Source organism: Bubalus kerabau, chromosome 3 (genome assembly GCF_029407905.1).
Source record: "Bubalus kerabau isolate K-KA32 ecotype Philippines breed swamp buffalo chromosome 3, PCC_UOA_SB_1v2, whole genome shotgun sequence".
Classification (NCBI taxonomy): Eukaryota; Metazoa; Chordata; class Mammalia; order Artiodactyla; family Bovidae; genus Bubalus; species Bubalus kerabau.
In genome coordinates, this window is record NC_073626.1 from 144,297,968 (window position 1) to 144,314,720 (window position 16,753).

Below are 16,753 nucleotides of genomic sequence, written 5' to 3' on the forward strand. Positions count from 1 at the left end.
TCTTACTGAATTAGATTACATTTCTCTTTCAGGTCTTCCCAGGTGGTGCTAGTGGTAGAGAACCCACCTGCCAATGCAGGAGACATAGGAGATGTGAGTTCGATATCTGGGTCAGGAAGATCCCCCAGATTAGGGCATGGCAACCTACTCCGGTATCCTTGCCTGGAAAATCCTGTGGACAGAGGAACCTGGTGGGCTGCAGTCCACAGGGTATCAAAGAGTCAGGCACGACTGAAGCACCTTAGCATGCACACATTCTCTCCCGGGTTCCATAGCGTAGTTTAAAACAACTTGTGTTTAGCTGCTCAGTCGTATTCGACTCTGTGACCCCCATGGTCTGTAGCCTGCCAGACTCTTCTGTCCTTTGGGGATTCTCCAGGCAAGAATACTGGAGTGGGTTGCCATGCCCTCCTCCGGGGGATCTTCCCCACCCAGGGATCAAACCCACGTCTCTCATACTGCAGGTGGATTCTTTACTGTCTGATCCACCAGGGAAGCCCTAAAACAACCTAGACCTTTGTGATTTGAAATGCATCCTGAGATTCTAAGTAGCTGAGATTTTAAAGGGGCACCCAACTCTCTTTGACGTCTGGGAGCATTTTACTCTATGGCCAAAATTCAAGTAAGAAGATAATGAGTGAAATGAGGAACAAAGTCCTGCTGATGACATACTGTAATTTGGGGGAATGGTTTAAAAAGAAATGCTTCTGCTCATCTCGTACCAAAAATAATCAGTGACTTAAATGACTAACCAGCAGATATAGGTAAGCAGATGCTAAGTTGTTATTTTTAAAATGGAAACACATAGCTGTATGAGACTTGTTGAGACATATATTGATAAATCCCATATTATGATGTAGAAGTATCCTTTAGAACAAGCATAATAAAAAGCTTCCCAGGTGGCACTAGTGGTAAAGAACCCACCTGTACCTAAGAGACAAAGGTTCAATCCCTGAGTTGGGAAGATCTTCTGGAATAGGAAATGGCAATCTACTCCAGTATTCTTGTCTGGAGAATCCCATGGAAAGAGAAGCCTGGAAGGGTATAGCCCTTAGAGTCAAAAAGAGTTAGACAGAACTGATGTGACTTAGCATACACAGCATATTGTAATTTAAAAAGTATTTATATTTAAATGAAATGTTTTTTCTGGATCTGAGTTATTTTTATGTAATATGTGCCTAATAATGTTATACTTTCATTCTTCCCTTATTTCAGTTTCTTGACAAAACCCATTCTACTGATGTATCTTAGTCTTCTGATCTCAAGCTGGGCCCCACAAGTCACTGTTTTTCTTAAAAGTAAAGAGCAGTAGTCTGAGTTAAAGGGCATCCTTTGTTAGTGTGTATTACAAAGTGAAACTTGTAAATTGTTATAAGTATTTAAAGAAAGCATTTAGGGCCCAACATACAAAAAACAACATCTCAAATATTTATTTGCAAGTAAGTTCTTTGAAACTTAGAACTTGGCCTTCTCATAGTCTTAGTGAGGTAAATAATGGATTAGTTCCTGGGCTAATCTACAAATGTTATTTGATTTATGATGTTATTCAAATAATGTGCAGTTGCAATTTACAATGTACCCATAAGCAATACTTCTGCAATGCTTTACAATTTAAAAAATGAGAAAGAAAACCCCTCCATAACGAGTGAATAATTTTTCATGAATGCTGGTACTTAAATAAAGGTGAGTTTTAAGGGTCAAGCATAAAATGTTGGTTGGAAGTTGTGGAGTTCTAGAGCGGGAAGCAGCACCCCTGCCAGCCATATTGGAGCCTGGGCAACAGGAAAAACCTGCACTCTTATACATACATGGATCAAAATATCCTCCCATATCTTATAATCAATTGGAAAAAGTTATTAAAGCCCTATAGTTGGGAAAAACATAGGTAGATGATGGATATATAGATAGATAGATAAATTATAGATATAAAAATTTGCATTGCCAATCTCTTGCATATCCCTGTCAATCAAACCTCATAAACCCACCCAGCCTGTTAGGGTCGGTTTGGCTCCTATAGGAGCCAAATTTGGTTTACTCATTCATAGTAACTGCTAGGCTTATGCATGTAGTAAAGGCAGTTGGAAGATTAAGAAAAGCTTATGAAGTAACTGGCTGAGGAAAAGAAAAAGATTTTTTTAAAGAAGGATGTGTACACTATTGATACTATGCATGAAATAGTAATGAGAGCTACTGTTTAGCTCAAGGAACCCTACTCAGTGCTCTATGGTAACCCTAATGGGAAGGAAATCCAAAAAAGAGGAAACATATGTATACGTATAACTGATTCACTTTGCTGTACAGTAGAAACTAACACATTGTAAAGCAACTGTAAGCCAATAAAAATTAATTAATTTAAAAAAGAGTTCTAAGCCAATAGCAAAAACAAAAAGGATGTGTGTAAATTTGAGAAAGATTACCTGAAGTGGAATCACCTTGGCTGTGAAATGACAAAGTCCAAAGAAAATTGAGGTGAGTGTGTGGTGGAGGAGAGATTGGGGTTGGGGAGGGGCATTCTCTTGAGGAAAAAAGTTTGGAGGGAAGAAATGTCGATTCGACCTGTTTTCCATCCTGGCCACCTAGTGGTGCTGTTGGAACAGGGCTGTTTGCTTTCCAGAATGAAGGACTAGAGGGGATCAGGCATCCTGGGGTGGATGTAGGGAGAGGGAGTCTCAGATTCTGCCACAGAGTTTGTGGGGATCAGAAATTGACCACTCAGGTTTTTGTAAGTTGTGTTTATCTGTATTTACAGATCCACAATATACACATATTTTAAAGTGATAGTAAATTGCAGGAGAGGGTTTCAAGCATTTCTAAAACTACTAATTTTAGTACTGTGGAGGGTACTATGCTTCAACATGAAAAATGATGGGTTTTAAGGCTAGACCATTTTACTCTGACAGAGCAAGAAACTTTAAGGCAGTGTTAAAGAAGGTTATGAGAACATTTTAATCCATTTCACAGAAATTAACAATGATGAGTTATACAAAATTGCCATTATTCTTTAATCACCAGCATGAGCACTTCTGTAGTGGACTAGTTGTTCCGATGGTACATTGAAATTGTGAGGGGCTACTGGGAAGAGATGCAGATGGCTGTGGATGCCATGGGAGGAAGACAGCTCAGCCTCTGCTTTCAAGGATGCATGTTTCCTGTCAGAGGCGATGTTCTTTCACATGATTTAGGGTGCCCTTCTGGACACCAGGAAACATAATTCCCTTCCATGTACAAAAGAACAGTGTGCTGAGTTGATGGACACCCTGTGTGTCAGGGAAAAGGATGCCTGCCACCTGGGTGTTCACTGTGTGGAGATGTAATTAAGAGCATGGATCCCAGAATCAATACCAGTGTGTTTAAATTCTAATTCTGACACTTATACTCTTAAGAAATTTTGAGAAATTCTCAGTTTTCTCATGTAAAATCGGGAGAATGTCTCTGTCACAGAATTAAATGAGATAATGTATATGAAGTGCTTGGTTAGAACAGATTTTAAATAAATTTTAGCCATATTTAGCTATTCCCTTCCCCAGGGGATCTTCCCAACCCAGGGATCAAACCAGGATCTCCTGCACTGCAGGCAGATTCCTTACCATCTGAGCCACCAGGGAAGCCCATGTTAGGTGGCAATGCCTAATAAAAAATGGAGACCAAGAGCAGATGTGGAAAGTCTTTGCTGTGACATTCTTGATCAAGAATGAAAATGGTCAAGTAGATTTAAAATATGGACATCAGAGCTGTTCTTCTTTGATTTAAATCCTGGTTCCACCACAAGCTGGAATCAAGATCGCTGGGAGAAATATCAACAACCTCAGATATGCAGATGACACCACCTTTATGGCAGAAAGCGAAGAACTAAAGAGCCTCTTGATGAAAGTGAAAGAGGAGAGTGAAAAAGTTGGCTTAAAATTCAACATTCAGAAAACTAATTCATGGCATCCGGTCCCATCACTTCATGGCAAATAGATGGAGAAACAGTGGAAACCATGACAGATTTTATTTTGGGGGGCTCCAAAATCACTGCAGATGGTGACTGCAGCCATGAAATTAAAAGACACTTGCTCCTTGGAAGAAAAGCTATGACCAACCTAGACAGCATATTAAAAAGCAGAGACATTACTTTGCCAACAAAGGTCTGTCTAGTCAAAGCTATGGTGTTTCCAGTAGTCATGTAGGGATGTGAGAGTTGGACTTAAAGAAAGCTGAGTGCTTTTGATGCCTTTGAACTGTGGTGTTGGAAAAGACCCTTGAGAGTCCCTTGGACAGCAAGGAGATCCAACCAGTCCATCCTAAAGGAAGTCAGTCCTGAATATTCATTGGAAGGACTGATGCTAAAGGAAACTCCAATACTTTGGCCACCTGATGCAAAGAACTGATTCATTGGAAAAGACCCAGATGCTGGGAAAGATTGAAGGTAGGATGAGAAGGAGATGACAGAGGATGAGATGGTTGGTTGGCATCACCGACTCAATGGACATGAGTTTGAGCTAGCTCCGGGAGTTGGTATTGGACAGGGCCACCTGGCATGCTGCAGTCTGTGAGGTTGCAAAGAGTTGGACGCGACTGAGCGACCGAACTGAACTCCACCACCTTTTCTTGTGTGGCCTTGGTCAAATTAATGCTTCTGACCACAGAATTGTTTATGAGTAAATACAAGTAAACCATGTATCTGTCTTATTATTGTCATTCCCCCCCCCCCCTTTATCCTGAAGACTTAGACTAAATATATGAACAGTTGCCTCATCATGGAACCTGATTATGGTATGAATACAGATCTACTCTTTACAAAAAGAATGTGAAATCACTCCTCTTAAAAATTATAATATTATTGGTGTCCCCCATTTCATTTGGCACTAAATCATCAGTTTAAGTCATTTCTGGAATTTTCCCTTAATAAATCAAGACTCAAGAAATTAAAACAAACAAGCAATCATAACAAAAATTCAAATTTGTTATGCATTAGTTATGCATAACAGGGAAACAGGGAAACAACTAGTCTCTAGAAGGAGAATTTTATTTTTTGCTCATACTGGAAATAGTGTCTTTCTACTTTCCCTTCATCTACAAATATCCCAAGGATTCATGCAGTTTTAGACAAAAGATCCTCTTTAGGTATATCTCTTTAGGTAGCCCACCAGGCTCCCCTGTCCGTGGGATTCTCCAGGCAAGAATACTGAAGTGAGTTGCCATTCCCCTCTCCAGGGGATCTTCCCCATCCAGGGATTGAATCTGGGTCTCCTGTATTGCAGGCAGAGTCTTTACATCTGAGCTACCAGGATAGCCCCGTAGGTAAAAAGTTCAGTGTAACTTGGTAGTTTCATAAGCTAAGCCATCTGTCACAGGAACACCTTATAATTAGATTTTTTTTCCTACTTGTGAAATGTCTCTTAACCTGTCATTGCTTTCAGGTGGTTTTAGAATACGGGTCTGCACATATGGAATTGCTCAGCATTCTTCAGTGTTCTATCTGTAGCTCACCGTTTTGATCCACAACAGGGAAAGCTGGGATGTGAGGAGAACCTGAATGTGAGGCAGAGTTCAATAGTGTCCGAGTCAGGAGCACAGCACAGAATTTAAGTCTAGAAAACTGTAACTGGGGCACTGTGCATTACTGAGCTGAAGTTCCCAAGCTTCAAAGTTGTCTTCTTAAATCAGTAAGAACTTGTTAAATTTGGAAAATGGCCATCTTGTTCCACAAACTTCCTCATTAATTCATCAGTTTTAAAATTTACTCTTTTTTGAAGGAAGTAGAAATAAAATGTAACACTGGGGTTTACACCACCAGCTTCATTATGAAAACTGAGTACGAGGAAACAAATAACACTCTAACAGGCAATGATAGTATGATGTAATTACAGATCACAGATGCATGCAAAGGTGCAAAGGAGACCCAGATGCCATGCACTTGCAGTTCTGCTTGTTGTCAGCAGACAGCACTCTCAGCATATGGAAGGGTCAGGTCAAAGAATTCCAGGAAGAAGGAAGGCAAGAGATTTCAGAATCATACTCTAGCTTGTATTGGGACCGAAGATGATGTCACATGCCTCCTGATTAACAAATTAGAGTTACTTACCTATTACTGATTTATTCTAAATATAACTAATTTAAATATGTGTGTGCACAGTCGCTCAGTTGTACCCGACTCTTTTTGACCCCGTGGACTGTAGCCCACCAAGATCTTCTGTCCATGGAATTTTCCAGACAAGAATACTGGAGTGGGTTGCCATTTCCTGCTCCAGGGGATCGTCCCAACCCAGGGATCAAACCTGAGTCTCTTGCATCTCCTGCATTGGCAGATGGATTCTTTACCACTGCACCACATGGGGAAGCCAGTTTAAATGTGCGCCTAATAATTAATAAAGAATGAGACCAAACAGAGAGATTTTGTGCTTTTTATGCAAATACAATTATCAGTGTGTCCTCATTAAATAAAATCTGGGGAATTTAGTAGTCTTTGAGCTGCTTTTTAAATATTTTCTAGTATTTGTAGTTTAGTAATCTTGGGAAAGGACCTTCTCTGATGGCTCAATAGTGAAGAATCCACCTGCCAATATAGGAAACGCGAGTTCAGTCCCTGGGTGGGGAAGATCCCCTGGAGAAGGAAATAGCAACCCATTCCAGTATTCTTACCTAGGAAATCCCATGTACACCGGGCTCCTCAGCCCAGTGAGCTACAGTCCATAGGGTCACAAAGAGTTGGAAACAACTTAGTGACTAAACCCAAACCTAATCTTGGGAAAGTTAATTAAACTCTCTATGATTCAGTTCCCTCATGACTAAGTGAGAATACTACTGGCACCTGCTCATTGTCAAGGAGTTGGAGGATCAGCCTGGAGTCTGGCATACAGTGAGCACTGATATGGTAACTGTTGTCGTTACTATTACTACTGTACTTTTATCTAAAGCCTCCCCCTACCCCCCACCTTGTTGAAAATAGGCAGGGATATAAGGAAATAAATAATCAAAATGCATGCATTTCATGTGAATGTATTTTCAAAACTGTTATTCTTTTTCTGTCTTGTTTAGAAAATTGTTAAACACACAGAAATGAACCTCCCTATAGCTGTCACTCAGCTTAACCAATGATCAACATTTTTACCAATTTTGGGTTTTTTATCCCCAATATTATTTTTATGAAATATTTCAAAGCAAGGAAATTAAATCATTCCACCTGCAAATACTTGAGTATTCATCTTTAACCATATAATTGTTTTAAAAACATGATCATCATGCAATACTGAAAATGAATTCTTAATGTCAACTAATACCATATTTACATACCCATATTTGTCTCAGAAATGTCATTTTACAGTTGTTAACGGGTTGGGACATGAGGGGAATGGGAAAATGCTGGTCAAAGGGTACAAAGTTTCAGATATGCAGGATATACATTCTGGGGCTCTAATGTACAGCAGGGTGACTATAGTTAACCATAGTATATTGTATACTTGAAATTTGCTAGAAAATGAAGTCACTCAGTCGTGTCCAACTCTTTGCAACCCCACAGACTGTAGACCACCAGGCTCCTCTGTCCATGGAATTCTCCAGGCAAGAATACTGGAGTGGGTTGCCATTTCCTTCTCCAGGGGATGCTCCCAACCCAGGGATTGAACCCAGGTCTCCCATATTGCTGGCAGACGCCTTACCGCCTGAGCCATTTGCTAAGAGTAGATCTTAATTGTTCTCACATACTCAAAAGTTGTGAAGGGATTGATATGTTAATTAGCTTCCTTCTGGTAGACATTTTGCAAAGTATACATATATCAAAACATCACCTTGTATTTCTTAATTACATGCGATTTTTTTTGTCAATTATACCTCAGTAAAGCTGGAGGGAAAATCTGTTTTACAGCTAATTTATTTTTTAAAAAGAAACTGTTTTGCATTTAGTTTATTCAAATCAGGATCCAAATAAGGTATACATATTGCATTAGTTTGTCCTGTCTCTTGACTTTTTCTTTTTTTGCCATTGCTGCTTTAAGAGAAATCAGGTTTACTGACCTTTCTGATTTAGGGATTTGCTTCCTTGTGGCATTATGTAACTTTTCTGTTCTCTGTGTTTTTTGCAATCTGGTTTTAGATGCAGATATTTGATTGGCTTCAGGTTAAATTTTTTTTCCTTAGTCAAAAATACATCACAAGTGATGCTGTGCAATTTCTGTTGTATCATCACATCAGGAGGCACATAATGTCTGGATGTCCTAAATTTAGTGGAGCTAAGATTGATCTGAGGACTCAGATGGTGTCTACCTGACCCTTCATTGCAGAATTCTTTATCAATCTTCCACCTAGGGACTTCCCTGGTGGTCCAGTGGCTAAGACTCCATGCTCCCAAAGCAGGAGGTCCTGGTCAGGGAAGTGGATCCCACATGCCACAGCTAAGAGTTCGCATTCCACAACTAAAGATTCTGCATGCTGCAGCGAAGATCAAAACTCCTGAGTGTGCAACTAAGACCTGGCGTGGCTAAACAAACATTTTAAAAAAATCTTTCACCTAACCATTTTAACATCCGTTAATGATCACTGCTTTGAAGTATTATTGCATTAGGGACTGCATAATAGTGAATTTCTTACTTCTGTCATTTCTCCTGCATTTATTAGTTGGAATTCTTCCATGAAGAAGAATTTCCCCCTCATTAACTACTTGATAACCCTGGAAAAATAATCTGTATAGAAGAGACAAAGAAAGTACTTGATTTTCCCCTTTATTTCTCAATAGCGTGAGTAATGAATTGCTGCACTAGAAACCTCCAAGTGGTCCTTTTTATTTCAAATAACTATAAAGTTATGGATTTTATGTATTTAGTGTGTGCCAATCCTTTGTAGCCATTATTCTTTCTTGGTTTTCAAATCGTCCCCTCTTAAACCAAATGAGACTCTTTCAGGTTGGCTCCTATGTCCTGTTCATGGGGTCGCAAAGAGTCGGACACGACTGAGCAACTGAACTGAACTGAACTGAACATGCTCATAGTTAAATTATCTGAATAATTGCAATAATTATAATTATTCTTGTAAGATTCAGATATCAAATATATGTAAATATTGTTGTGATAAAAGAGATGACTCTTATTTTTTCCTTAATGATCATGTGTGTATGTGTCTTATTTTCCATCTCATTCTAATTAGCACATTATAGTGGTAATGACCTTTAGGATTCTATGAAAGAAAAAAGTTCTGTTCAAAGACTGCAAACTAGCATGAGGTCCTGCCCTGACATGTCACTGTATTAATATATTGATCAGTTCAGTTCAGTCGCTCAGTCCAGTTCAGTTGCTCAGTCGTGTCCGACTCTTTGCAACCCCATGAATTGCAGCATGCCAGGCCTCCCTGTCCACCACCAACTCTCAGAGTTCACTCAAACTCATGTCCATCAAGTCAGTGATGCCATCCAGCCATCTCATCCTCTGTTGTCCCCTTCTCCTCCTGCCCTCAATCCCTCCCAGCATCAGAGTCTTTTCCAATGAGTCAACTCTTTGCATGAGGTGGCCAAAGTACTGGAGTTTCAGCTTCAGCATCATTCCTTCCAAAGAAATCCCAGGGCTGATCTCCTTCAGAATGGACTGGTTGGATCTCCTTGCAGTCCAAGGGACTCTCGAGAGTCTTCTCCAACACCACAGTTCAAAAGCATCAATTCTTCGGTGCTCAGCTTTCTTCACAGTCCAACTCTCACATCCATACATGACCACAGGAAAAACCATAGCCTTGACTAGACAGACCTTTGTTGGCAAAGTAATGTCTCTGCTTTTGAATATGCTATCTAGGTTGGTCATAACTTTCCTTCCAAGTAAGCGTCTTTTAATTTCATGGCTGCAATCACCATCTGCAGTGATTTTGGAGCCCCCCAAAAATAAAGTCTGACACTGTTTCCACTGTTTCCCTATCTATTTCCCATGAAGTGATGGGACTGGATGCCATGATCTTCGTTTTCTGAATGTTGAGCTTTAAGCCAACTTTTTCACTCTCCACTTTTACTTTCATCAAGAGGCTTTTGAGTTCCTCTTCACTTTCTGCCATAAGGGTGGTGTCATCTGCATATCTGAGGGTATTCATATTTCTCCTGGCAATCTTGATTCCAGCTTGTGCTTCTTCCAGCCCAGCATTTCTCATGATGTACTCTGCATAGAAGTTAAATAAGCAGGGTGACAATATACAACCTTGACATACTCCTTTTCCTATTTGGAACCAATCTGTTGTTCCATGTCCAGTTCTAACTGTTGCTTCCTGACCTGCATATAGGTTTCTCAAGAGGCAGGTCAGGTGTTCTGGTATTCCCATCTCTTTCAGAATTTTCCACAGTTTATTGTGATCCACATAGTCAAAGGCTTTGGCATAGTCAATAAAGCAGAAATAGATGTTTTTCTGGAACTCGTAAATGTTAATTACTTTTATGTGGACAGAAGGAGGTCGGGAGAGGGAAGTAGAGAGGGAGAGAAAATATTTCTTGCAAACTCCTGTCTCTCCACTATTGGATAACATTGTTAAGAACAACACAAGTGCTTACTGGATAGTTTTTGAATCAGTGAATGAATGGGTACCCCTCTGGGACTATCAGTTACACTGTTACTTGAAGGCAAAGAGATGGACTAGATATCTTCAGCTCTCTTTCCTTCCTAGGGTTCTGTGGTTTCTTTGACTACTAAAAATTGGTTAGGTTGCAAATCTATTCTGTAGTCTTAAAAACAAAATACCTTCACATAAAAGGCAGGGAGAAAATATTCCTCAACATGTCCAGGAAAATCTAATAAATACCTTCAGTAATATGGATAAGCTATGCAAATTCATTAAAAAGGTGTATACCAGTGGCACTAACTTGTGGCTGGAAGAACTTGAGTTGTGTCAAAGTTTATTCTATCCAACATTAGCTGTCTTGGTGTCCATTGTGCATATATGAAGGCAGGCAGCTGCCTTTCTGAGGTATACTCTCTTGCACGGATCAAGAAAAACTGCTGAAGTCATGAGGCTGCTCCAGACAGAGCCCTCATGTGAGTCATATGAAAGCTCCCGCACTGCTGACCTCTGGCAAAAAAGGGAGTGAACAAGGACAGGAGCAGCAGAGGGAGAGAGGTTCAAGTGCCGGTGTTCTCCTTGAACCTAGAAGATTATGGGTCAAGAGCTGTGTGCAAAGGCTCTGCAGCCTGGATGCAGCTGCCATCGCTGTTGGGAGGGAGGCAACGCACACAGCTGTCAGAGGAGTGCGCCTGTGATGACGGAGGCTGCGATCGAGGTATTCATATCCCAGGAGCATCTCCCTCTACTGATAAACAGAGTTCAGAGGCTCCCTTTCTGTAGCAGGGTCTGCTTTTCCTGCATTAGGACTAAGGCAATAAAAAGAAACTTCTTTTAAAGTCACAAAGAATGTGTGGCTGTTGTTATCAAATTCGGGGATTTTCTTTTAAGCCAAAAGGGGAAAATTACCCTATGCTTTGGGCTGCACGAAATTCACTTGCCTTGCAGTAAAGAAAGTTATTCTCTTGACATCTCTGAAGTACTAAATTAGCGAGCTGAACCTCAAAAAACAAGCTGCGGTATTTGGTATCCTATGGATTAAAAATTTCAGTAATTAGCCCATGGCTATCAGCAATGCTGTACAGGAAAGTTATTCCCCTAAAGAGGTAAATTAAAGGGACAAGAAAAAGAAAAGTCTAGGTTTAACAGAAAAATTGGAACCCATCCATCAGAGAAATTTAGGTTAACCTAAGTGTCTAAAGACAGATTTTTTAGGTAAAGAAAGAATGTTGTGTTTTAGTAGTTGATATCAATATGGGTTTTTTTGTGTTTTAAAGGAACTGATGTTCAAGAAAGGTACATTTTGAAAGTGTGGGAAGCTTAGAAAACATTTGAAGAGTTAACATCAGGCAAATAAAGAAAAAGCGGTTTATGCTAGCCGTTGTCTTGACTTTGCATAAATTTTATTCCTGCACTTTCCTTTTTCTCTAGCTAACAGACCTAAAAGAAGCATCATGTTCCATGACTTCATTTCACCCCAGGGGACTTCAGGCTGTGCATGCCCGGAAGTTCAAGAGTAAAAGGCCACGGAGTAACAGCGATTCTTTTCAGGAAGAGGATCTGAGGCAAGGTTTTCAGTGGGTGAGTGAGCAGCTGATGTTGATCAAGAGGAATTTAATGTGTACTTATCTAGGAAGGCTGGCCCTTTTTCCAAGACAATTACTGAGCAGACCTTCCCAAGCACATTCTGCAACGTTGTCTAATTTCTGTGGGGGGAAAAGTCAGCACTAAAAAAATGCTCTTTTCTTTCCCCCCTCCTCACTCCTCATTCCCCTTATGCAGAGGAAGAGCCTCCCCTTTGGGGCAGCTTCATCTTACTTGAACTTGGAGAAGCTGGGTGAAGGTTCTTATGCTACAGTTTACAAAGGGATTAGCAGGTAAGTGACTCATTAGCTGGGAGAGACTTTACAGATGAGGAGTTCACCCCCAGGATTTGACATTATGAAGCCAGCTGACACATGGTAGAAATTCAGGACCTATGCAAGACCCCACTGTCAATAAGGAACGACATAATGACTGAAGTAGCCTTGAAAGCAGACAGACTTCCCTTGCCCCAATTAAAATCAGCCCACTAAGATGTTTATCAGCTTTTCCTCCTTTTGAGTCAATTCAAATTAAACTTTCTCAATTACTGTCCATCACTTGGTGGGGAGTACAGTGGATAAGGTGTCATATCCTTCCTGAAACACGACAAGGGTTTCAGTAGCACCTTTGAGTTTGCTCCTTCCTTCTTCTACTTTGCCTTCTTAGAAGATACTGAAGTTGGTTTCTACAAAGTAAGACCTAGTACGCAAAGATTGATTTATCCTGGGTTTTCTACACTTGCAAATTACACAAAAATGGCTGGAGAATAAAAAAGACTGTTAATCCAGAAAGTGAGTACCCATTTTGGTTAATAAAAACTATGTTAAACATAGTTTTTTTTATTCTCCAGGCAAGAACGCTGGAGTGGGTTGCCATTTCCTTCTCCAGTGCATGAAAGTGAAAAGTGAAAACGAAGGCACTCAGTCGTGTCTGACTCTTAGTGACCCCATGGACTGCAGCCTACCAGGCTCCGCTGTCCATGGGATTTTCCAGTCAAGAGTACTGGAGTGGGGTGCCATTGCCTTCTCCAGGGTGTTAAACATATTTGACAGAGTCATGAATTTCACTGCTTTTTCAAGGTGGGATAGTCAAGAAGGTCTGATTTCCTTAATTTACGTTACTCCAGTGGAGAAAAATAATGGCTCAAAGTGGTTTAATGTTAATTTTTTAAAATTTAATATAAATACTACAAAACTAAGTATTTATTATGTATCTTAATACTTGTGGTATTGTTTTTACTTGTTAAGGGTGAGTTTGGAGGAGATACCATTTTAAATATTTTATGTAGAAACAAGATTTAACTCACTTCCATAAACTATCTTAGGAACTAAGAATATAAAAAATTTCCTTCAAAATATTCATTCTAGTAACAGAATGAAAAATACACTAGAAATATATACTCTGTCCAAGTTCACAGAGATGTATGTAACAGTATATTAATTGCAGCAAGACTTATAATAGAAAGGGTGAAAGCCTGGTTACCAATATCCATTAATGGAGGACTGGCTAAATTATTACTATATAGTGAAATAGTATGCAAACATCTAGAGTATAACATAGACATATATGAAGAAAAGCAAGTTACAGAACAATATATGATCTCATTTAGGAAAAAAAAGCACTGTTCATGTATAAATTTGTATGTGCTTAGAGGAATCTGGAAAAATCTAAAAGGGACTATTAAAAGTAGCTACTTTTAGTGGTTGAAACTGGAATGGAGGAAGATCACTCAAACTTTTCACTGTATTTCTTACCATAAAAGTGTTACATTCATAATTTAAAACAAGTTAAAACATACCATAAAGATAGATGTCAAGAAAGCATTTTATAAATTCAACATCAATTACTAGTTTTTAAACTCTGAACAAAATAGGAATAGAATGATAATTACCCATCATGATGTAGAGTAATTTCAGATCAACAACTTCTATACTTTTTCTTAGCTCAATACTAGTGACATCACCATTAAGTTAGAGTAGGGCAAGACTGCCCATTATTTTCTATTGTTAAAGATTATCAGAAGCATTCTAGCTAATGCAACAAGGAAAAAAGACTGAATATAATTTTTATGGATTATAGAATTGTCTACTTAAAAAACCCCAAGAGAATCATCTAAGAAACTTGAAATAGTGAGATAGAACGACTAGGTCATCAGTTATAAAATCAAAATATACTTGTTAACAATTGCCTTATGTATTAGCAATAAGCATTTAATGGAAAATATTGTAGGGGAAATTATTCTTAAAGTAGCAACAATAAAAGTCATTAGCATTAAAAAATGGGCAGGATTTATATATAAGATTTACTAAAGGACATAAAAGACTTGCAAAAGCCAGAAAGGCATTCATTCTACTCGTATTTATTAAGCACTTACTATGTTGTTGCTGTTGGTTAGTCACAACTTACCAACTCAACCAACTTACAACTAAATTAGTAAGTCGTGTCCATTTCTTTTGCAACCTCATAGACTGTAGCCTGTCAGGCTCCTCTGTCCATGGGATTACCCAGGCAAGAATACTGAAGTGGGTTGCCATTTCCTTCTCCAGAGAATCTTCCTGACCCAGGGATCAAACCAGCATCTCCTGCATTGGCAGGGTGGATTCTTTACCACTGAGCTACCAGGGAAACCCTACTTACTATGTGCCAGGCACTACTTTAGCCAATAAGGATTCATTGAAGAAAAAAAGTGATAAATACGGAGTGTATGTTCTAGTGATGATGAGAGAGGCAATAAAAAAAACTCTTTGACCAAGTTTGTCAAAGAGTGAAAATGTTGGAAAAGAATAAAACAGGGAAGAAGAAAAGGGAGTGCCGGCATGGGGTGGTGAATTACTATTTTAAACAGAGTGATGAGAGGTGGGCTCACAGAGAAGAGAACACTTGAACAGAGATTCTGACAGAGACATGAACTTTGTGGGTGTGTAGTGGAAGAGGAGGCAGAGGGAACAACAAGCAGCAAACCCCTGAGGCAGGAGCATGCCTGGCATTGGAGGCAGTGGGTGGAAGGACTTGAAGGTAGGAGGAATTGCAGATACAGTAGGGCCATTGTGTAGGATCTTGTAGATCATTCCAGGGACTCTGTAAGGACATTTAGATTAAAAAATCTAGTAATACAAAGATGTTAATGATTCTATAATTTAGAATTTTAATGTATTCTAAATATGTTCAAACGCTACAATAATTAAAATAGTGTAGCATGAGTACAAGAAAAGACAGGTCAAAGAAATATGATTTGTAAAGCCCCAAAGAGTCACAAATCCAAGTATTAGTAAGATCTAATATACAATCACTGTTCATGGGGTTCTCATGATTGTCGGGAGAAATATCAATAACCTCAGATATGCAGATGATACCACCATTATGGCAGAAAGTGAAGAGGAACTAAAGAGCCACTTGATGAAAATGAAAGAGGAGAATGAAAAACTTGGCTTAAAACTCAATGTGTAGAAAATTAAGATCATGGCATCTGGTCCCATCACTTCATGGCAAGTAGATGGAGAAACAGTGGAAACAGTGACAGATTTTATTTTTTTGGACTCCAAAATCACTGCAGATGGTGACTGCAGCCATGAAATTTAAAAGACACTTACTCCTTGGAAGAAAAGCTATGACCAACCTAGACAGCATATTAAAAAGCAGAGACATTACTTTGCCAACAAAGGCCTGTCTAGTCAAAGCTATGGTTTTTCCAGTAGTCATGTAGGGATGTGAGAGTTGAACTATAAAGAAAGCAGAGTGCCAAAGAACTGATGCTTTTAAACTGTGGTTTTGGAGAAGACCCTTGAGAGCCCCTTGGACTGCAAGGAGATCCAACCAGTCCATCCTAAAGGAAGTCAGTCCTGAATATTCACTGGAAGGACTGATGCTGAAGCTGAAACTCCAGTACTTTGGCCACCTGATGTGAAGAACTGACCCACTGAAAAAGACCCTGATGCTGGGAAAGATTGAAGGCAGGAGAAGGGGACGACAGAGGATGAGATGGTTGGATGGCATCACCAACTCGATGGACATGAGTTTGAGCTAGCTCCAGGAGTTGGTGATGGACAGGAAAGCCTGGCATGCTGCAGTCCATGGGGTCACAAAGAGTTGGACATGACTGAGCGACTGAACTGAACTGAGCTGAAAGGAGTTGAAAAAGAAAACATACAAGAACTAGAAGAATAAAAAGGGAAGTCTATATAACTTTTGGACTAGAAAGGTCTGTCTGTACATAACACTGAAGTCAGAACCTGTTAGGGAAGATTGGACATGTTCATGGTGGCCCATCTATCCAAGTACATTCTAGGGACCCCTCAATTCTGAGCTACTTTAATAGAGGTTCACTGAAACAGTTACCATGGTCAAATTGACACAGGTAACCCTAGATCAAAATATAATGTGATCCTTCATCATAGGTGCTCTCAGCATCTTTAAAATGTTGATGTATAGCATGACTGTCTAAAAAAAGATTAAGAAAAATTTTAAAGTATAAAGCATTTTCTAAACATATTTGACTTCCCTGGTGGTTCAGATGGTAAAGAGTCTGCCTGCAATGCAGGAGACCGGAGTTCAATCCCTGGGTCAGGAAGATCCCCTGGAGGAGGAAATGGAAACCCACTCCAATATTCTTGCCTGGAGAATCCCATGGATGGAGGAGCCTGGAGGGCTACAGTTCATGGAGTCACAAAGA

The 16,753-nt window shown here is 39.6% G+C and overlaps 1 protein-coding gene across 5 annotated transcripts in view; it reads left to right on the plus strand.

Annotated features, from left to right (window-relative positions):
- Positions 1 to 11,040: 11,040 nt before the first annotated feature.
- The window catches only part of LOC129646637 (cyclin-dependent kinase 15), a 35,816-nt gene continuing 30,103 nt past the window's right edge, over positions 11,041 to 16,753 (plus strand). For 3 of the 5 annotated variants that reach the window (XR_008712069.1, XR_008712070.1, XM_055573110.1), the window contains exons 1-3: positions 11,041 to 11,218; positions 11,932 to 12,081; positions 12,283 to 12,377. Coding sequence is in view for 1 of the 5 variants with exons in the window: in XM_055573110.1 (XP_055429085.1) it covers positions 11,096 to 11,218; positions 11,932 to 12,081; positions 12,283 to 12,377 (368 nt within the window). In the remaining 4 variants the exon portion in view is untranslated. Of the gene's footprint in view, positions 12,082 to 12,282; positions 12,378 to 16,753 lie in introns of all 5 variants that reach the window. The other 2 variants (XR_008712071.1, XR_008712072.1) reach the window with 2 other exon arrangements.